Below are 21,549 nucleotides of genomic sequence, written 5' to 3'. Positions count from 1 at the left end.
AAGGATACCTCTCACATTTTAGTGACGTAATTATTTCCGAACGATACCCCCAGGCCCAGTCTACCAAGATCCCTTGCAAAATCGGGTGATTCTGGAAACCAGGATTTTGTGGCTCTTCCCAGTGGGGGAGGTAGAGCTAAAAATGTGACGATAAAACAGGTGAAATTTACGAATTCTATTTTTTATGGCCTCAACTTACCTTTTGCAGTTACTTGGGAGGGGGTAGTTTTCAAGAGAAACAGATGCTACTGCTTCGCAGGGGATATTACAAGATGATTTGGTTATTAGAGATTTTCTAAAGCTAATGTACGTGCTTTGAAAAACAAAGTGAGACCCAGAAAAGACTGAGAACATTTTATAATGATGATGTAAGCTTACCGATCCGTAACTCCTCAAAATTCCTTACTTTCACTATTCTTGAATTTCCCGTTGTTGACAAGCGGCTTAACTATGACGTCATCAGGCTTACAGGAAGAGCTAACAGCGGTCACGCTGAAATAGGTTACGTTGCTTTCTTACTTTTCTGACCAGTTGTTTATGCATAGAACCCAAAAAATGTTTTCCAACAGGGCTAAGTTTAACCACTTTCTGCAAACTTTGAGTGTTACACTACTTCATGTGGTGCAGTTCTCTGGAGCCACACACATCCCGAGCATCATCATTCTGTATCAATTGTTCTTTTATACACCTTTGTGGCCGTTTATGCTTCTTTATTTGTCATGGACGTATCTCGCCGAGTGGAAAACCCCTGAACGTGGTGGAAGAGATCTTCTGAGGAATTTCATGAGACGGCTCCCTATTTTCAAGCTCATGAGGGATTACTATCCTATCACACTCGTTAAAACTAGAGACCTCGATCCACAGAAGAACTATATTTTTGGATATCATCCTCATGGAGTTTTCACCGAAGGAGCATCGATAGGATTGAATACAGAAGCATGTGGATTTAGTGAAAAATTCCCTGGAATCATTCCGCATTTGTCCGTGACCTCAGGTACTTTAAAATATCTTAACAGGCATTGTTGACGTTTCATTGGGTTTCGTTTCTTTTCCTTGTGTATGAAATTTTCACATTATCACCCTACTATTATTATTTATGAATCAGTGGTGCATTCAGCAGTTTGTCGTACTCCTTCGTGTGACCCGAAATACATTTTATACAACTTTTATACTCGTCATGAAGCTTAGACTTCACTTCGTGTTGATTTGCATATTTTCCTGCTTAAAGTAAAATCTAGATCACTGGACCAATGGACTTGTGGAGAGAGGATCGTACCTCACTTCATCCGCTAGATTAATAAAGGAGTCTTTAAGGAGTAATATGTTCCACAAAGCCATTTATTTCACATCACCATCATAAAAAGGTACATGCGAAATCATGACGTCGTACGTGTTTTGGGATCTCAAAGATTAACTGACCTCTCATAAATTATCTTCACGTGAGTATAAGGACGCCGACATCTTTAATCTTGCCCGGCACCCTTGCCACTTAATCTGCTATGTTCTAGCATACTCTGATCTCTTTCCTGGTACGTTCAGAGGCTACACTTATTTATTATTATTATTATAAGTTTGTTTTTCTACTCTTTGGAATCTCAAATCGCAAAAAGATGTTAATCTTGTTTCAACTTGGCAGAGAAAGAAAGAAAAAGTTGGAGCATACTTCTCCTTGAAATTTGTCTCACAGTTTTACTTTGACTCGGTTCCCAATCCTCGTGAGGGGAAGGGTAAAATAGTTTTCAGATTGCTGGATAGGTTGGCAAAGAGTTCCAAGCTGGTGCCCTTTACATAATTAATATTTTTGAGCAAACTTTGATCGAACCCCTGTCAACAGCTGATTACATAGAAAAAAAGGAGACTTAAAGCCATATCTCTGATTTACGTATACTTGTTTATCGATTTTTTCCCGCAGTTATACTAAAACCCCTGTTATACCGGGACATACTGATGAGTCTTGGCGTAATTGATGTGTCGCGTGACAGCTTGGAATACAATCTGACACAGAAGGGGGCGGGACACTCGGTTGTCATCGTTGTGGGTGGAGCAGCGGAGATCCGTGAAATGGGCTTTGACAGCTACGCGCTGATAATGAAACGACGGAAAGGATTTATCAAACTGGCTTTGCAAACCGGGTTGGTATATGACTTTGTGTTTCTGCTTTTAAGCCAGAAGACTGTCATTCATCTCACGTTACAGTCATCTTATCCAGGAGCGAAGCCAGGATTTTTCATGGGGGGGGGGGGGTCAAACTGTGTCTAAAGGAGGGTACTCACTATTTTCGCCACCGGAATATTGTAGGTTGTTTGCTCAAAAGAGGCTTACGAAGCGGAGATCAAGGGCACCCCGGACCTCCCCCCCCTCCCTTGCTACGCCCTTGTTATCCTTCTGGCATTTGTCTTTTTTTTTCTTCCAATAATTGTTAACATAAGTTTACTTCTTGTTGTTATAGTAAGAAGATCCTAGTCCTCCATTACTCGGAGTTTTGACATGAACTGTAATCAAATGGAGATATCTATCATTTTCAGGTGCGATCTTGTCCCTGTGTTTGGCTTTGGACAGAATAATCTTTATCTTAATATAATTGGCGGCAGTAGTTGTTCCCAATATTCACGGCCTCAACTTTGGTTCAGAAATTTCACCTCTTACCTCAGAACTTGTTTTCTTCCGACACGATCTCCAATCAACGTCGTAGGTAAGCGTATTTTTCATTTGTGAATGTTTTCTTTTTATTGAAAGCACTTTTATTTACAAGTCGAACATTCCTTCTAGGATTTAGGACTAGCATGAACTGGAAAACTGTATGATAAAAAGATGACCAATGCAATCCCAAATTAGCACCCATCAAACCTTTGTTTTGTGTATGATTTCTACTCACGCCGATTGCATAATGGTAGTTCAGTAGCATTGCAATTTTCTTTTCCGCAGTGGGATCGCCTATATCTGTTTCCAAGATTGATATTCCAAGGAAGGAAGATATAGACAAACTTCACACACGGTACATAGACGAACTAAAAGAATTGTACGAGAACTATAAGGACAAATATCACCCATCAGAGAGATCTGAGTTGTTGATCATCTAGTTACTAAAAGGGAAGTTGTTTGAAGTTTTTTTTTTAGTCTCAATAAAATGTCACTAACATACAGTCGTTTTTATTTGTTCTTCCTTGGAAAACTCATCCATACCCCCAGCGGAAACTCCCACCAGATTTCTCATGCTGAGATCCTTTCGCGTTAACGATGAGATGTATCGTGGGTCCTAGGGTGCGTAGGATTTGAGAATCCGTAGAGCATCAATTGTTTCTTTTTTTCTGTCACGTCACCGAAAAATGAAAATAAAACCCATTTTAATGACCGGCTGCAGTTAATAGCTAGAGAAATTGCAGAATATTGATTAAAAACCGCATCCGTCAGTCTATTGTTGGAAACGCAATAACTTCCCTACTGCAAACTAGCAAAAGATTTATAAAAACAATTTTGTAGCCTAAGCAGATTGCGGGTTATTTACGCGGCCTTAGTTCACGTTACTTGAACGCATGGCAACGTTAATTGCGAAGTGAACGGGAAAAAGATTCGCCGACATTGCAGCATCAAACCCTCGGCTTGCATCACTCGCTTCAATGGGTTTATCGTTCGCCTAGAGGCTCCGCTGACAAGACACATCCTTCGCAAACAATCGAGCTTTATGGGCAAGAACTAACGTTGTATGTCGTCCAAGCAACACACTTCATTATTTATATTAATCGCTTCTTCTAAAATTCTCCGGTAGCAGGGAAAGGTAACAAGAACCCAGCTCATACACTCCGCCTATCCGTTATCCCTTGAGAACTACATCTACAGTTCCACAATTCCAGAATTTTTGGTTGTGTGCTTCAACTACGTACCATGTTTCCTCCTTCCATCGATTGGGTAAACATCATGCTACGCGTACTTCAACTGCTTCTTTTTGTGTGAAACCCGAAAAATGCCCCTCACTATCGATTACATTCTGCAAACGTTGAGCATCGTTCTGCTGTACTACGTAGGATTCTTAGCGAGCACTCACCTGCTGGGCATCTTTACGCTGTACAAGCTGTTCTTCTATACACCCTTATGGCCGGTTGTACTTCTCTATTTATCATGGACGTATCTCATTGAGTGGAAAACCCCTGAACGTGGCGGAAGAGATCTTCTGATAAACTTTGCAAGAAGGCTTTCTGTTTTCAAGTACATGAGGGATTACTTTCCTATTACCCTCGTCAAAACTAGCGACCTCGATCCACAGAAGAATTATATTTTTGGATATCATCCCCATGGGGCTCTTACCGAGGGAGCATCGATAGGATTGAATACAGAAGCATGTGGATTTAGTGAAAAATTCCCTGGAATCATTCCGCATCTTTCCGCGCATTCAGGTAAGCTAAATCAACTTGAATCGCCATATTGGTCAATGCTTCATTACGATTTAAATTTTTAGTAAACAGCCCAAAGTTTTTGCCTATTTTGACATTATTACAGTTTTTGATTCGTCCAAGTATCCATTCTCTGTCCATTATTTAATGAAAAACATGTATACGACTGATCTTTTGACAAAATGTTCATCTATTTCATTCTTAGTTAGTTGTAACAATAAATTTGGGTGTAAAATCTGTATCCCTGGATCAGTGGTTAAGTGGATTACGGACTGCACCTCGACGTAACTGTATTCCATGTACTCAATTATTCAAGTATTTCATCAATTACCAGGGAGCAAGAAAAAGTATTGACCCAAGTTCCCAGCTTTTCCCTTTCCATATAACACATTTGAATGCACCTAAAATGGAACCCACGGCAGGAATGAGACCGAGTAGACACACCGCACCCATGAGCAGTCCTAAGGCAAGTTGCAGTGTAAGAAAAGAGACAAACGCATATGGGGCTTATTCGGTTTGTATCTGACTTGCTTGTTTTCTGGAAACTTTTCGTTCAGGTATCCTAACAGCCTTGTTATACCGTGATATCGTGATGGCCCTTGGCGTGATTGATGTGACACGTGACAGCTTGGAATACAATCTGACACAGAAGGGGGTGGGACACTCGGTTGTCATCATCGTGGGCGGACAAGCAGAGATACGAGAAATGGGCTTTGATAGCTACGTGCTAATAATGAGTCGGCGGAAAGGATTCATTAAATTGGCTTTACAACTTGGGTTTGTATCAGACAGGCATCTTATCTTTCTGACATCTTATCTCTTGTAATTTCAGCTAAAAGCAGGAGCTAAGAAATGGGTTCCTGCTGAAAGTAAGATGGCTGAAAAATGTTAGAAGAATTATCTTGCCTTCAGAGCTAACATCGTCCCAACCTAACCCCACCCCCCCCCCCTCCGCTTCAAGGATAGTCGCTAGTCGGGAGGTATCAGCTGACTTGTTTCCCCTTGTTGTGAATATTCTGTATCCTCCATTACACGGAGTTTTGACATGGACTGTAAGTAAGTGCGTAAACGTTTATCAATTTTTCAGATGCGATCTTGTCCCTGTGTTCGGCTTTGGACAGAACAATCTTTATCATCATTTCATTGGCGGCAGTAGTTGCACCCGGTATTCACGACCTCAGCTTTGGTTGAGAAATTTCACTTCTTGCCTTGAAACTTGCTTTCTTCCGGGACGATCTCCAATCAACGTTGTAGGTAAGCGTATTTTTCATTAATGAATGTTTTTCTCTTTTATGCGGTGGTTTTTTTTACAAATTGAGTATCAAAAGCAATCCGAGATAGCTTAAGTTTTGCTCTACTTCGCTCTATGATTGGTCCAGAAAACTCGTCTCGCTTTCTTAACGTACCAATCAGACGCAAAACTAGAACCAATCACGAATTGGTCGCTCGCGTTTTCCCGCGCTCTTGGTTGTTTTAACTTGAGTTCTCATTGGCTCTTTAAGTTATTTTCCTTTCTCCTGAGAAGCCGTTGCGATTATTTAAGTTTTGGTGTTACAACACTCGATCGAAAAGAGCTCTAAAGAAAGACCTATGCAATCCTAAATTACATTCGACACAAGCTAGCAACCAACAGATCTGTTGTTAGTGTATGATTTCTCTTCACATCAAATCTATAGTGGTTAGTTCAGTAATGGTTTCACTTTTCCTTTTCACAGTGGGATCGCCCATTTCTGTATCTAAGATTGAGTGTCCAACGCAGGAGGATATCGACAAACTTCACGAACGGTACATAGACGAACTGAAAGGATTGTACGAGAAATATAAGGACAAGTATCACCCATCAGAGAGATCAGAGTTGTTGATCGTCTAATTTACATTAAACGAAGTTGGTTGAAGTTTTTTCGGTTTTACCCTCAACAAAATGTACCAAATTACAGTCGTTTTGATTGGTCCCTCTTCCAGGAAATCTCACCCGCAATCTCTGAAATTTCCACCATATTTTTCTTGCCTAAAGGTCCCATGGTGTGCAGTGAGTTCTGTTGTGCATAAGGATCGAGAATGTGCGAAATATTGTAAGTGATAAATTTCCCACCTCGAACTACCGAAGGAATACATGAACAAACTCTCTAGCCTCTAAGCTCATGGCGGGATTTTTTCACGTGTCTTTACTTGAAATTATCTAAACACATACGAGTGGCGAAGCGAATGGGGGGAGACTCCCTGAAATTGCGAAATTAATTGCAGGCCACGGGTGGCATCAAACTCTTAGCCTATGTCACCCGCAAAATTAGGTTCATCGCTTTATCGGGGGTTCACTGACAAAATGCATTCTTCGCAAACAGTCTAGTAAGGTGGGACAAAACAACTACTATATGCCGTTAAGCAACACACACCGTCATTCATGGTTTTTATCGAAATTTATCTGGAGGCAGGGAAAAGTAGCAAGAATTGTGAGAATGCTTGACTCAGACATTCCGCCAATCCTTAATAACTGCAAAGTTACAATTCCACTATTCCCAGATTTATCATTATTTACAGTAACACACGTTATGACGCAACCAAAGGCGCATCGATAGGATTGAATACAGAAGCATGTGGATTTAATGACAAATTCCCTGGAATCATTCCACATCTGTCCGCGAAGTCAGGTATGCTCCAATCGATTCGAATCTCCACATTTTAATGTCGTGTTTGGTTGATGCTTTGTTACGATTGAAAATTTTAAGTTAAACAGCTTAAGTGTTCGTTTATTTAACCATCAACGTTTACAATTCGTCAAATAATTAATTTCTCTTTCATTCTTTAATCAGAAATATACTTACATCCGATCTGTTGACAAAATGTTTAGCCATTTCATTCTTGGTCATTTGTAACAAAACATTTCGAAGTAAGATCGGTATCCCTGGACTAATTGACTAGTTTATTACTGATCGTTCCTCGATGTATCCGTATTCCTTTACTCAAATGTAAAATTATATCCTCAAATTGGTAAAAAGAATGGCTTCCCAGCCAACACGAAAAAGTAGTGAACCAAGTTCCCAGTTCTTCCCTTTTCATATCCCACCTCTAACTGTAACTCAAATGGAACCCTCCAAGGATAATACTGAGAATAGCAGTAAAACGCCGTTATTCATGGCATTTGTTACGATTCCTCCGAGGGCAGAATAGCGAGGATATAAACCAGACATTCCGCTGATCCCTATCAACTGTAAAGTTTCAATTCCAACGTTCCTGAATTTTTCAATATTTACAATGGACGGACCAATCAACGCAAGCTATGACGTATAAGATATCTTCATGTTCTTCTCATTAGACTTGACAAGCATCACGCAATGCCAAATAGAGCTGTCCGTTTCGGTCTAAAACTCGAAAAATGTCTCCAAGTATCGACTACATTTTACAATATTTGAGTATAGCACTGCTGTACTTTGTGGGATTCTTAGGAGGCACTCACGTACTGGGCATCCTTACGCTTTACCAAATATTTTTTTATACACCCTTATGGCCGGTTGTACTTCTCTATTTATCATGGACGTATCTTGTTGAGTGGAAAACCCCAGAACGTGGCGGAAGAGATCTTTTTATAAACTTTGTACGAAGGCTCTCTGTTTTCAAGTACATGAGGGATTACTATCCTATTACCCTCGTCAAAACTAGCGACCTCGATCCACAGAAGAATTACATTTTTGGATATCATCCCCATGGAGCTTTTACCGAAGGAGCATCGATAGGATTGAATACAGAAGCATGTGGATTTAGTGACAAGTTCCCCGGAATCATTCCACATCTGTCCGTGACATCAGGTACTCTAAATCAACTCGAAGCGCCATATTATCGATCAGGTTTGGTTGACTTTTTACGATTGAAAATTTTAAGGAAACAGTCAAAAGTTTACAGTAATTTTACTATTACAGTTTGTGTTTCGTCTGGGAATTAATTTATCTTCCTTTCTACTTTCGGAAATATGCGTACAACTGATCTGTTGAAAAAATATTCAACCATTTAAATCTTGGTCATTTGTTACAAAACATTTCGGTGTAAAATCTGTATTTCTGGACTTGTGAACTATTGGATCACGGATCGTACCTCGATTTCTTCATAATCCTTTAACTCAAATATTAAAACACCTTTTCAAATCAATATTTCGTCAGCTTTTCAGAGAGTACAAAAAGTATGGGCTCAAATTCTCGGCCCATCCTTTTTTTATATCCCGACTGTGCCTAAAGTGAAACTCCTGACAGACACTAGGTGGCCAAACTACACCCTTGTAACTCTTATATAAGAGATACAGAAAGGCAAAAGAATATTTATCTCTAGTTTGCTGTTTTTCCGGAATTTTTTTGGTGCAGCAATCCTTAAAGCCTTGTTATACCGTGATATTCTGATGGCCCTTGGCGTAATCGATGTATCACGTCACAGCTTGGAATACAATCTGACGCAGAAGGGGGCGGGACACTCGGTTGTCATCGTTGTGGGAGGAGCAGCGGAGATTCGTGAAATGGGCTTTGACAGCTACGCACTGATAATAAAACGGCGGAAAGGATTCATGAAACTGGCTTTGCAAACTGGGTGTGTATAAGACTTGGAGTTTCTTATCAGTTGGAAAGTCGTCTATTACCAAAGGTTTCATTGATTTACTATCACTGTAATTTCGATTATCAGTATTTCCAAAGTATCATTGTCCAGCCTATAACTTTATGGGATCCATCTTTTTCACGTCTTATCTGATTTCACCAATAAGTAAATCTGACGACGACACGGATGGTTTATAAAAGCCTGACGCGAAATAGAAATTCGTACTTAGCTCAAACTCGTGGGGTAAAAAGGAAGTTTCTTGCCTCTTAGGAATTCGCAGACACGTGAACCTTTTCTGAACTACGCTCCTTGATTTCCGTTATTCAGCATTTTTCAGCTTTTTATTTATTCGCATATTTATTCATTTATTTTTAATCTTTACCATTAGTTTTTATCAATTTTTGAGAGGTACCCTCTGGATTGGTATTCCTGGTTGTAACTGTTCAGTTCTCCATCACTCAGAGTTTTGAGACGAATCGTAATCAGATGGAAATGTTTATCATTTTCAGGTCCGATCTCGTCCCTGTCTTTGGGTTTGGACAAAATAATATTTATCAAGTTATTGGCGGCAGTAGATCCTCTCAATTTTCACGATTTCAGCGTTGGCTCAGGTCTTTTACTTCTTGCTTAGGAACTTGCTTTCTTCCAAAACGATCTCCAATCAACGTTGTTGGTATGCAGAAATCTTGATAAGCACTTAATGACTGGCCACAAGGGAAACAGTGAGTTTTGTTTCCCTAAGACCTTCAATGTTCCCCGATGTGACGTACTTATACTTCAAAGCTCAAAAAATAGAACAAATTGTAGAAGAGTGGCGCACAAACTTGCCCCGATTTCAAGGTGCATTTCCCCATCATGTTTGAGTCGAAAGTTTAAGTTATTTAGAGGGAGTTTGTGAGTTTTGACTCATGACACGTGATACGTTCTTCCCTCCAATTGGAAAGCGCTTTTAAGTTGGGAGGTGAAACAATACTTTTGATCTAGCATGAAACTATTACGACAGTCATTTGGTAGTCATAACTTCTACGTTTTTTCAAAAACTGTGGAAGGACCGTTAGTTCTTTCTGCCTTCATCATAATTGACATAAGTGGCATTTATAAGTTCAGTAGTTATTTGTTTTGAGGAGACGATCTATTCAGTACCGGTTTTAATTTTCTATTACACAGTGGGATCACCTGTTCCTGTGACCAAGATTGCCAACCCAACACAGGAAGAGATAGACCAACTTCACGCGCAATATTTAGAAGCACTTACCGATCTGTACGAGAAAAATAAGGACAAGTATCATCCAACAGGGACTTCAGAGTTATTGATCATTTAGCTATGAAAGTAAGCCTCAAAAGTGTTGTTCCAGCATCAGTAAATCAAGTCTGTTTCGTTCTGTTTTTTTCTGTTTTTTATCCTCTCACACAAAGACCTTGCCAGGCAAGTGTATGGTGACTACATTGAACAGAGAACAATTAAAACTGGCCGATTTTCTCACAGCTTCCTGTCTTTGCCTATTGTAAACCTCAACTTCACACTTGCATTTCATTGAGATAATCGCGGTAAATATTTCCGATGAATTTTAGATGGAGAGAGTTTAACAACTACGCTTGCAGCAGTTAGCAAGAATTTAACTCTTGCAGTGTGCCGCTTTCAGTCGTTTGTCGCATTAATTCGAAGATATTCTTTTGTGTACGAGGAGGTTACAAAGGTTGTGCTTCTTTAGCATAGAATTCGAATCAAGTTTAGCGAGAATGTATTTAGAAGTCTTTAATGAAGAGCTATTATAAGCTGATGATTTATTTGAAAAAATTATTATTATGCTATCAGCATTGTCAATCTAAAGCGTTTGATCTCGAGCGTGAAAGTAAACCCTTCTCAGCGCGAGTTTCATTAAAAGATCTCCATTTCGCTTGTTTTCACTGACTTCTTTATGTACATGTACCTAAACAGCCAGTCCACATTCGTGCGAACGAGATTTGAAGAATGCATAAAGAAGAATAGTTTAAAGAAGAATGTTGTATAGCGTTTCTCCCACATTATAAAAATTTCGAGTCTATACTAATAATCGCGATTTCAAACTAGAATAGGTTGCGCGGGTCGGTTGCGCGCCTGGAGAGCAGGAAAAAATGAGAGTGAGACTGGGGCGGAAAGCAAGTCGCGGTCGCATAGTTACGTTTTCAAACTTGAAACAAAGATGGCGTCTGGAAATCCCTTGATAACACTAGAACGAATGCTTAATGGCAGGACAACGTTAAAAACACAGAAGGTGACACACACAAATATCGTGTGTAAGTATAGATATTTCCTTTTCTGTATGAGTATGAAATTTCCAACCAGCTTAGTGATTTTGTTCTAGATTACTTGATCACTAATTTGGTTCTATTGATCAGCTGAGTTGATAATGTGATTAGTGGCTTCCGTAAAGAGAATGAAGCTGACGTTTCAGAGCGAGTAATTTATTAACACTACGACGAATGTGATATGCTAAATGACAGGATGACAGCTCTGACAAAAGGCTAAAGCTCTAAATGTCAGCTTCATAATTTCTCGACGGCGTCCAATTCACATTGCGTTACTAACGTAGCTGATAGAAACAAACATCTGTTCCTTTTAGTGACAGTAGAGAAAGAAATTAAATAATTTTTGAAAGGCTTCATTTGAGGGGAAAGCCTTCAGGCTGAAGGTTTGAAATATCCATCATTTTCTTCTTCTTCAAGTGATACTGTTATTATAAACTAAATGACCCTGTATATTATTGTCGGTAGGCATTGGAACAGAACTTTTAAATGAAATACAACAAGTTATGAGAGAAGATAAAGGAAAAGCTGTTCGAGAAGCTGTAAGTTAATGTTAAGCACAGTCCACAGCACAGAGTGGGTTTCTGTAGAATCATTTACTCGCACAGAACAGCTTAGGTGTTCCCTGTCCCTTCATATATATTTGTTTCTGTTGAAACTTAGAGAATTGTTGTTCCCTTAAAATGAGTGATATGCTTTTCTTCTAAAACAACTCACTAATATTAACCCTTTAATTCCAAGAGTGACCAGCATTTAATTTCTCCATACAGTATCACTCCTGAATTACACATTAAGACCATGAGAGTAAATTGGAAATGATCAACAAGTACAGGAGCTCTTGATTGTTAAGCAAAATCTCCTTGTCAGCACCCTAGGCCTAAATGTACAGAAAACCATATGGAGAATGTGCATACTGATCTTAGGGTATAAAGGATTAAGGAATTACAATGTAGCTTTACCAAATGCAATTAGAGGTGTCTTGACTGTTAAAACTTTTTTTTGCTCAACAAGGTTTGGCTATTCAGCCTTCCTGAGGATAAAATTACAGGATTCTTTCAAAAATCGTGCTAGACAGATTCAAAATAGCTAATCAAAAGTTATGAAAAAAAAACCTCTCTGTCCTGGAAATTATAGTATTTTTCGGAGTGTTTTTCTTGATTAATTTTTTTCTAATCAAATTAGTACCTATTTCAATATATTTATTTATTTTAGTGTTGATTAAAAAAATTTGAATGTTCTGGATAAACAACAGGTTGCTGCAGCTGAAGCAAAAGCACGTGCGGAATTGAAAAAAGCTCTCCAAGAGCAAAAAGAACAGATGGAGGGAGAGAGAGATCGTGCACTGGAGGAAGCTAGACTGGTAAATGACATTATCACATGTATGAGTCTCTCTCTAGCCATATAATCTTTGGACAAACACTTTGTTGGGTGAAGGGAGGGGAACTGTTGAACAGCAAGGCTTATGGGTGGCAACATAAAGGTAGTTGCATATCCAATTATTTAGGCAATATTTTTTTATGTAGACATCATGATCAACACTAAGTATCACTTTGAAAGGTTATAACTAAAAGTGTGCTTTAAAAACTTGATGATTTTTATCACTGCTTTGAAAAAGTATACAGAAAGATTCAGCGCCACTTATTGCCTTCTAAGATTCCCAAGGCAAGAGCAACCTTACTGTTAGAGATGTCTTCAAATGTGCTAAAAATATCCAATGTTATTTGGTGTCATTCTGCAACCACTGAGTGATGTAAAACTGTTAGATTATCTCTTTCAAAATCTATAGGTCATCATTAACATAGTTGCCACTAAGTAATTTGGCATTATCAACTGTGTTGATAACTTAAATTGGCCACCATAAAGAGTTTAAGAGCTGACGTTGCAAGGGCTATCCCTTTGTCAATCGCTCTGATGAAGGACTAACACTCAAAATGTCAACTTTTTGACTCTTTACGGAGGCCAATTTTCATCATCAACTTAGTTGATAATAGTAGATTACCCTGTTATTCTCTCCCACTGATGCAGCACCACAGTTTCTTTAGAAACTTACCCCCTTTATAGATGCCACTGAGTTTGGTGATATTACTGTATGAAGGACAACTTCTTCCTCCCAAGATCTCAGTATCAACTCTCTTTACTGTTTGCTATACAATTCTCACAATTGTAGCTTTGAGAATTTGGTGTTAAATCAAACAATATCTCCTTGATTTATGTTTTTTTGATCTTCTTTTCACCTTTCTCTTCAAAAAGTGTGGAGGTATGAAAAGGAGCAAATTTCTCTCGGTCACTCCTGGTATTATAGGGTTAAATTTTTTTTTTTTCAGCAAGCGGAGGAACAAATGGCAGAAATTAGGTACAGATGTGAGGTCGCAGAAAAAAAGCGGGCTCGCTCGGCGTTGGAAAGATTTCAAATAGAAAAGAGTGATGCTTTGCAAAAAGCAGCTGAAGAAGCTGAGAAAAACAAACAGGAAGCTCTGAAAAATCTTACGGAGACGCTCGCAAGAAAGCTCAGAAACGAAGCAGCCCTTCAAAGAGAACTGGCTGTTAGTGAAGCACTTGCAGTTGCGAGGGTAATTTTAAACGTTTACGTAAAGTTTATTTCTTCAGTATCTGTTCAAGGACTAGATGACAGTGTTTACAAATACTTTAACTTTGGTTTTCTCTAGAAAAATGCCGAGCGTCGTCGACAAGAATCAATCGAAGAAACAAAACTAGAATGTGAAAGAAAATCTGCCGCAGAAGCGTCAAGAGTTGCGCGGGTCCACCAGAACAAAGTGAATGAACTCAATCAAAGGTACAAACAACGTCATTTGATTTCGAAGTTCTTGGTTGAGTCTCTAAACGTTCCATCAGTTTCATTAAAGGAACACGTGACCGTGCTGTAGTGCCCCTGCTGACCTTTCAACTCTCAAAAACTGATTGTTAATTCTCCCCTCTAGCTGCTACACATTTTCTTGTAAAATAGTTGCGAGAATTTGGTGCTAGATCAAGAAAACAACTTCTACGGGATCAGTTTGAATATTCTCATTACCCATTTGCTGGTAAAATGTGCACGCTGTTAGAAGGTTGAGTTGAGTAAAATTCGTCTAAAAGCAAGCGGTGGGGGTGGGGAGAGGGGGTAGCGTTTACATATAGAAGATGAAAACAGAACAATAGGCCGTGTGTTTTTTCTGTGGGGGAGGGGGGGGGGGCGCGGGAAGGGAAAGAGCGCGGGAGATGGCGTATATTGATTGGGTATTACGGAAGACGAACGAAATCGGGGACAAATATCATCTGTAGGTTGTCCTTCCGACTCTCCCACCATTTTTCGCCGCCTCCTTTTTCGGCGGTCTTCATTGGCGGGCAACCTGAACTAAGCTGCATTTGATTTCGTTTGTAAGAAGCTCATGATATCTGCACCAGGCGCTGCCCCGAAATAATGCGGGCTCTAATCCTGTGCTGCAATTTTTTTTCCAGGATTGATCAGTTGGAAAGAAATTTAGAAGCTGAAAACGACGCAAAGCTCAAAGTAGAGAATTTGTTTCAAGTAAGTGTTAAGTACTGAGTGACGCGAAAAGTTTGCGGCAGTTTTATTTCGGTGGTTGTCAATGGTTTTTTTTTGTTGTTTTACCGCAACGGATAATTTTTGGTTTGAGGTGACGAAAATTTCTGTGGAAAACTAATTTCAATTTGGGATTGGCAATTTAAGCTTCAAAACCTTAACAGGGATAAGATAGCTAATATTCTCAAATTTTATAACATGTCGAGTTATGCAGAGGGATGATACCTGGTGGTTGATTCATCGATGAAAATTCCGAGTAGGTCCAAATACAAGAATCCGATTTGAAACTTGATTTGCAGGTGGAGGTTTTCGTTTAACTGCTGGTAGGAAATTTGGCGGCCTTCTTGCGGGTTTTAATTGTGCGTGGTGCGGTTCGACGATGAAGCGTGAAATCCGCAAAAATTTAAATTCGCAAAGTGTGAACGCATTTTTCGAAATACATTGATTAGCGTGTGATTCCAGACCAAATTTCATTACACTTTTAAATACTAATGCTAATCGTTTCGCATTCTTTCTTAGACAATTTTTTAATAATAATTTCCAATTTTGAGAATTTTGTTTGAGATGGCTGAAGAGACATCTAGTTGTAAAATTTACTTAGTCGTGGACTTTTTAATACGCTTTTTAACGTTTCCAATCATTGTGTGAGTCGTCTCTAATCGTTCGTCAGCTTCTTCAGTAGTAATGGGGCCAGTGATAGTCTTCACGCCTTCTCCATTTTACCTACATACTCGAAATCTACTGGAGCTTGCTCGACACCCCGCTTTCTTTCGGAAAAAGTTTTCTTATAACACTTTTTAAAAGGAAACGGATCTATACGTGATAAGAAAAACGAAAATTCATTTACATGTTTTCATTCTTGAACCACGCATGCCGTTTCACTTTTCGCCTTTCTAGCGTACGGAGAAGCGCGTACGGAGAGGCACTTTTCTCTTGCAACATATCCGGCCACCAATAACAGCAAGATCCTAGTCTCTCTCGATAAGATTTTTCGAGTTCTTGCTTCAAATCTTTAAGGAAGCAAATTGGCTTATCTGCCATCAATTGAACTTGTGTTGCAAGCGAGTGAGAAGAATTTTGCAGGTCGTAACACATCACATATAGGCAACTTTATATCGTGACTAGCCGCCCTCAGACATGTAAAATACTTTCTACCTGTTACTTAACATTAACAATGCCGTGCTTTGTCTTATAGAGACCTTTGGCTCTTCAACTGCAGATGATAACTTTCAAATTCAGTATCAAGACTAAATTCATTTTATTTTGAAAAGTTTCAACCAGCTGTTAAAACATTTTGATGCGGTCAGTAAAAAAATTGTCAAAATTTCGTTTGTGATATGCAACAAGCTTCAAGAACCCGTTTACAGAGCAGAAAGGATGTAATTCATTTAGAATTGACAACTGTGGTTGCAGTCTTTTTTTTTTTCAGGCTGTGAAGTAAAGCTGAAATTTCGCGAAAAGAAACTCCAAAACAAAGCCCTCTTTATATTAACTCACAGTTCTTGAAGCAGATTAAATTTGAACGTAGTTGTTTACACTGAAAGATTTATTAAATATAAATAAAAATACAAATTTTATCCTAAATGTTACACAATTCTTTTTCTGGCAGGAAATGAAAGAAGACTACAAGAGATTTCAGAATTATACCAGAGGATTTCATTCGGACTTTCTTATGAAATAACCAACGTATTTGTGCAGGATTATTTTAAAGGTGTTGGTAAATATTCAGAAGGCACTCAGTACACAGTCATAACAAGCTCTAGAGGAGTTATTTGTACCCACGCACGATCTCCCAGAATCAAATAAGAGAATTTGTTTTGTTCACGGGGAAAAAATCATTAATTCTCTCTTATTACGACGAAAGCATTATAAATGTTGCCAGAAAGCATTATTTATACATGAGAAATTACTGATAGTTTGATTTTAAATTTCTATGTGGAAAAAAAGGTATGGAACATACAGAAGCCGTAATTCTTCTATAAACTGCTGGGTTTGGACGATCATAATTTATTTTTTTGCTCTTGACCAGAGTTGCTATTAATTTTGACTCGTCGAGCACTATTTCCAGATAAAAATTTCACCCCTTACCAGCTAGTGGTATAATTAATTCCCAATTCGTTAATTTGCCATTTGCCATTTCAAACGTACGCAAAGAAAATGAATTGGCACGACTGTTCTTTAAATTAAAGATTGGGTTGAAAAAAAAAAGGAAAACAATCTTGCCTTAATCTTGATGGACAGATTTTCTAACCAGTCGGTAAAATCAATTTGTTCTCTATCCGGTTCAGGTAGATAACCTACTGGGCTTTGCCAAAACAAGACATTGTTTTGCATACGGTTTACTCGCCATTAATGTACGCATTTTCAAAGTAATGAAACCACAAGAGTGAAATTCCCTGTGCGGTCGCAAACGGAGCATCAATTTGAACTCCTTTTGTACTTTTTCATGTCAGCCTAATGGAAGGTTTCAATTGGAAACGAAGAACGAACCAAAAACAATATTGCAATCGCTCAACTCTGCGAGCGATCACTCATGGTGAAGATAAGTTTAAACGTTATAATTTATGCATTACACCTCAATGATAATAAAGTACTTTTTCATCGTAAATTCTTTAATAAATTCAATGCGTTATTTCCTGAAAGTCCCCTATATTTTGACGGCGCTAATTTCATTACTACTATCTGTAGTACTTATTATGTCTTTGAGGGATTTCTTCACTGTTGTTCAATAGTGAATCCAGTTCGCTTGCGGCTTCTGATGTTTCGCGATTTTCACGAGCCTCGTCCTTCTCCAACATGTTCTTGTAATAAAGAGTATTGAAATTCGATACAAATGTTAGGACGGGCAGTGCGAGTGTCACCGCGCCAAATATTGCACAAGCAGCCGACATAAGTTTTGCTAAAGGGCTGTGAGGTACCATGTCTCCATATCCTATTGTTGTGATGGTTTGTATTGAGAACCAAAATGTTGCAGGTACACTATGGAAATCCGTCTTGTCACTTCCCACTTCGATATAATACAAAAGGCTAGCTGTAACAATCACACTGAAAAACAGACACAGAATTAAAAGCCCTAATTCTCTGAAGCTCTCAAACACGCAATACCCAATTATCTGAAGACTCTTGGAATAACGGGAGAGCTTGAAGATTCTAAAAACTCGAACGATCCGTAATATTCGTAGCGCTGCCACTGAGCTTGCTTCGGACTTGGTGAGAAGAAGCGAAACATAGAACGGAGCGATGGCCACCAGGTCGATAATGTTCAAAATCGACGTAAAAAAACTGCACTTGTTCGGGGAAGTGAACAGCCGAACTAAATACTCGATTGTAAACCAAGTGTTGAAAGCTAATTCTAGAAGAAACCAGGTGTCTTCGCTCCAGACCGGCTCCTCTGCGGTGTCTGCAAAATTAGCGAAGTCGGCTTTCTTTTCTCTTATCGAGGGTACAGTTTCTGCGATAGAGACTGCAATTGCCACGACGATAACGCTGACAGAAAATATGGCTAAACACGATGCCGCAAACGACGTGTCGGGTTGATCAAAGAGTTCCCAGATTTTGCGCTGAAGTTTATTTTTAGGAAGTTCTCGTGGACTTTCGTTTATACTCAGATACCCTTCCTTTAGTCGAATGTCACTCAAAACTTCATCTCCCAGTTCGAAAAACTCAATTTCTTGCTTAAAAATACACATCGGGACTTCAGCCGGCCGCCTGAGTCGTCCACTGGACTGGTAATAATAGAGGATTGCCTCAAAGGCCGATCGATTGCGGTTGAAGAAGTACTCTTTAAATTCCGGTACGTAAAACTTGCTTCGCTTCTCCTCGTTGCCCAGGAGCGTGTCTGGAAAACGTGATAACGTCGTCTGGCGCGTTTCAAATATCATGCCGCTTACGTTTATCACTACACGGTCGTCGTAGATAACGCTTCGTACAGAGCACATCTTGAACGCTATGATATGGCTTTTGGAGGTGCACCCTGCACCAAAGCGACGTGCGAGCCAGGAGCTTACAATTTGATGGAAATTTCACGTAGAAAATGAGTCATTTTATAGACCGCTTGAAAGTAAACAATCTAACATACCCAGAGCAGGTTACGCACCTTGCCATCATCACTTAGCTATTCGCTCGCTGGATGTTTAAGGTAGAAGTGTCGCATGAATTATTTATGCATCATTCTCGTAGCTCTTCTTCAACGCTTGGAGCTACAAAGAAAAGAAATCCTGTGATGTCAAAATGTGATTTATTCGTCTTGTAGCTTTAGAATGGCCATTTTCAAAAGATAAGGTTTTTGTTTGAGTTATAAAAGTCGCTATAGAAAGGGCTAATGCATAATTCAGGTTAAAAAGCGTGATTTTCTAGTGTTCCTATGTGTAAATTCAATGACACCTGTACTTCAAAAACACTATTTTATCACCAAACCACAACATTTGTTGTTCTTCAATCGATATACTGTGACCCTATTCACAAATTATTTGGGTTTATTTTATTTTACACGAGCATTTCACTCAAAAAAGGTTATTGTAGATGGACATATCTGCATCGCAGCGCGGTGGGTAAATTATTGCGAAGTCTAACTCTTTAGAATTGAAATTTGACCAAAGAGACATTTTTTATCCATTTCTCCGCATTTGAAAATAAGATCGTCTTAACAATGCGACGTAGAAAATCGCGAGTACGAGTCGGTGAAATAGGAGTTTGCACATCATGTACAATAAATTTGACTCAACTCACCGGTGTTCGCTCTGTGTGGCGTGTGAAAATTACGTTTACATCTTTAAAATGGCTTTGTTTAACGTCTACAATAAGTATACCACAGATTTATTCAAAGCTTCCATAGAGCAGTAGGGAAAATTGATTAATTAAAAATTCGTCCCGTGTTCTTATGTCGAAATCCTTACTCACTTCCTCCACATACACTGTTTTTGTTTAAAATTGACGCAAAATAGTCTTACCACAACTTGAGCTTTGAGTTCCTCAATTACGATATTCAAACATTGCTTTTCTTCAAGTTTCTTTAATATTTGATCATGGTCATGTAGGGCTGAACTGATCTGTAATGAAAATTAGGAAAGTTCCTTAACGCAAATGATAGCACCCCGGTAACGGGTTAAGGAAAAGCTTGTTAAATATACCTTGTTGTTGAAGGATGTGTACTTATAGGAACGCGTCTCTGGGTAGGATACGCGTTGAATCGAATGATCCTGAAGCCTTGATGGATTTGGGCGTTGTTGTTTTTTCAATTTTGGAAAACGGCAGAAAATGACTGCAGTTACTTAATAAGAAGCTTAGTCAAATTGCCGCCGGACAAATAACATGAATCATTCTAGGTAATTTCATACCACGAATCACATGAATTTGCATTTTCACGTTATTTTTCGTGAAATTTCATGTATTTAAGCAAGAAAATTGGAAACGATTCCATAAGAAAAGACAGCGCATTTTGGCAAGGAGATGATGGCATAAATGCCGGACAGAGTTGGCAGGTGACTACAGGGTTGTTTGGAAGCTGAAAAAACCAAACGTAACAGAAAGTAGAAATAGGACGTTATTACAGAGGTGTAAAATTTGCTCAAAATGCTTAACCAACCATGAACTGAGAAATAATCGCTCGTTACTCGTAATGGGTAGTGATTGATACTTGACATGTACTCTTGGGATTAACACTCCATTGAAGTGCGTTGATAGCCAAGTGACAGGAATATCTAACGACATAACATTCAGGATCATAATCACAAGACGCGCACTTAGTATTTCTTGTAGGAAATTCCTCCCAAAAAATAATATTTATGAAGACGATTGATGCCGATTTAAAAATTTATGAATTTATCTATTTTCGTCCATTGCGTTGATCAATGAACTTGCTGGGTCCCATAAATTTGCTGGCCATGTCGCTATGATCGCTGTTTTCGTTCGCACTTAATCTTTGACACCAACACAACCTGTGAAATTGTAATTTCTTTCATAATTGTGATTTTTGTGTCTGCGATTAGAAACAAGTCTTACTCAACCGAGAAATTCGTCAAACCCGGCGGCTTGGGAGTATTAAAAAAAATAAGCCAAGGATCTGTAGCGGAGTAACTCGAAAAGGGGGCAGCCGATTAGTGGACACCACTATAATGGCGAGGCACCTGCGATCGCGAAATAAAAAAAGGTTTCATCGCAAACCCGAAGCGCGCGGTTTTCATCTTGTAGAGGAAGTCAAGGCCTCCGGCCACAAGCCTCGTATGATGTACAACACCGTGAAAATAAGCTATAGTTACCAGAGTTTCGCCTTCCCCATTCGGTTTTACTCTGATTCTATCAAAGCCTTAACTTTGTATCCTTCGCTACATATCCTAGAAATCACTAACAATCTATTTCACGTAACTCGTTCCCAGTCGTCTTCAGAACGTGAACGGCAGATGAGCGTAAACGGGAGAGGAAGTCTTCTCTTTCTTTTTCCAATCAGCCCTTTCTTTCACGCTGCACTCCCGAACCACACGCGTTTTGAAGAAAACTGGATTTGAGGAAAATTGTTCTACTCCGACCAAAATTACAGCTCTGAAGAAGCGTGGATTTGAAGCTAATAAACCCAGTATAGTTAAAATGTAAAAGTTCCTCAAAGCGACAAAGATTCTTATTCATGAAAGGTTTACTCTGATAGATCGAGAAAAAATTGCCGACAAACCCCATGTACTTGGAGGACTGTATTTTTGAGCGAATTCATTTCCTAATTTTCGTATTTTGTCAAACGACACGTTTTTGAGTATCATTTTCGAGCGA

At 39.1% G+C, this 21,549-nt stretch overlaps 5 protein-coding genes across 13 annotated transcripts; 4 read left to right on the top strand and 1 right to left on the bottom strand.

The window, feature by feature from the left end:
- Nucleotides 1-83: 83 nt before the first annotated feature.
- On the top strand, nucleotides 84-3,128 carry LOC131770649 (2-acylglycerol O-acyltransferase 2). 2 transcript variants are annotated; one of them, XM_066168635.1, is made up of 5 exons: nucleotides 84-159; nucleotides 570-994; nucleotides 1,913-2,132; nucleotides 2,526-2,692; nucleotides 2,926-3,128. In XM_066168635.1, exons 2-5 carry the CDS (start codon nucleotides 703-705, stop codon nucleotides 3,078-3,080), a joined length of 834 nt encoding a protein of 277 aa, XP_066024732.1. In that variant the 5' UTR covers nucleotides 84-159; nucleotides 570-702; the 3' UTR covers nucleotides 3,081-3,128. The 2 variants fall into 2 exon arrangements, with proteins under 2 accessions (XP_066024732.1, XP_058942347.2); XM_059086364.2 differs by lacking the exon at nucleotides 84-159 and having other exon boundaries at nucleotides 334-994.
- A 778-nt stretch (nucleotides 3,129-3,906) lies between these two features.
- Nucleotides 3,907-6,898, top strand: LOC131770372 (diacylglycerol O-acyltransferase 2-like). Its single transcript, XM_066168688.1, has 4 exons — nucleotides 3,907-4,391; nucleotides 4,946-5,165; nucleotides 5,476-5,642; nucleotides 6,104-6,898. Exons 1-4 carry the CDS (start codon nucleotides 3,962-3,964, stop codon nucleotides 6,256-6,258), a joined length of 972 nt encoding a protein of 323 aa, XP_066024785.1. The 5' UTR covers nucleotides 3,907-3,961; the 3' UTR covers nucleotides 6,259-6,898.
- A 513-nt stretch (nucleotides 6,899-7,411) lies between these two features.
- Nucleotides 7,412-10,710, top strand: LOC131770298 (diacylglycerol O-acyltransferase 2). Of its 4 annotated transcripts, none has more exons than XM_066167985.1 (4): nucleotides 7,413-8,230; nucleotides 8,738-8,957; nucleotides 9,473-9,685; nucleotides 10,131-10,218. In XM_066167985.1, exons 1-3 carry the CDS (start codon nucleotides 7,762-7,764, stop codon nucleotides 9,651-9,653), a joined length of 870 nt encoding a protein of 289 aa, XP_066024082.1. In that variant the 5' UTR covers nucleotides 7,413-7,761; the 3' UTR covers nucleotides 9,654-9,685; nucleotides 10,131-10,218. The 4 variants fall into 4 exon arrangements, with proteins under 4 accessions (XP_058942011.2, XP_066024082.1, XP_058942002.2 ...); XM_059086019.2 differs by having other exon boundaries at nucleotides 7,418-8,230; nucleotides 9,473-9,636; nucleotides 10,131-10,710; XM_059086025.2 differs by having other exon boundaries at nucleotides 7,422-8,191; nucleotides 9,473-9,636; nucleotides 10,131-10,710.
- Nucleotides 10,275-16,537, top strand: LOC131770320 (caldesmon). 3 transcript variants are annotated; one of them, XM_059086041.2, is made up of 8 exons: nucleotides 11,210-11,240; nucleotides 11,567-11,635; nucleotides 11,718-11,791; nucleotides 12,502-12,609; nucleotides 13,574-13,819; nucleotides 13,916-14,043; nucleotides 14,706-14,775; nucleotides 16,400-16,537. In XM_059086041.2, the coding sequence occupies exons 3-8, from the start codon at nucleotides 11,756-11,758 to the stop codon at nucleotides 16,469-16,471; spliced, it is 660 nt and encodes a 219-aa protein (XP_058942024.2). In that variant the 5' UTR covers nucleotides 11,210-11,240; nucleotides 11,567-11,635; nucleotides 11,718-11,755; the 3' UTR covers nucleotides 16,472-16,537. The 3 variants fall into 3 exon arrangements, with proteins under 3 accessions (XP_058942031.2, XP_058942018.2, XP_058942024.2); XM_059086048.2 differs by lacking the exons at nucleotides 11,210-11,240; nucleotides 11,567-11,635 and adding an exon at nucleotides 10,275-10,293; XM_059086035.2 differs by lacking the exon at nucleotides 11,567-11,635 and having other exon boundaries at nucleotides 11,022-11,240.
- An 847-nt stretch (nucleotides 16,538-17,384) lies between these two features.
- Nucleotides 17,385-21,072, bottom strand: LOC131770283 (potassium voltage-gated channel subfamily A member 2-like). 3 transcript variants are annotated; one of them, XM_066167984.1, is made up of 3 exons: nucleotides 21,048-21,072; nucleotides 19,740-19,838; nucleotides 17,385-18,989 (listed from the first exon to the last, which is right to left on the bottom strand). In XM_066167984.1, exon 3 carries the CDS (start codon nucleotides 18,726-18,728, stop codon nucleotides 17,469-17,471), a length of 1,260 nt encoding a protein of 419 aa, XP_066024081.1. In that variant the 5' UTR covers nucleotides 18,729-18,989; nucleotides 19,740-19,838; nucleotides 21,048-21,072; the 3' UTR covers nucleotides 17,385-17,468. The 3 variants fall into 3 exon arrangements, with proteins under 3 accessions (XP_066024081.1, XP_058941984.1, XP_058941991.1); XM_059086001.2 differs by lacking the exon at nucleotides 21,048-21,072 and adding an exon at nucleotides 19,920-20,024; XM_059086008.2 differs by lacking the exons at nucleotides 19,740-19,838; nucleotides 21,048-21,072 and adding an exon at nucleotides 19,519-19,712.
- Nucleotides 21,073-21,549: the final 477 nt, after the last annotated feature.

Source organism: Pocillopora verrucosa, chromosome 6, assembly GCF_036669915.1.
Source record: "Pocillopora verrucosa isolate sample1 chromosome 6, ASM3666991v2, whole genome shotgun sequence".
Classification (NCBI taxonomy): Eukaryota; Metazoa; Cnidaria; class Anthozoa; order Scleractinia; family Pocilloporidae; genus Pocillopora; species Pocillopora verrucosa.
The sequence above is the reverse complement of the archived record's forward strand: the minus strand, read 5'-3'. Positions and strand labels throughout refer to the sequence as shown.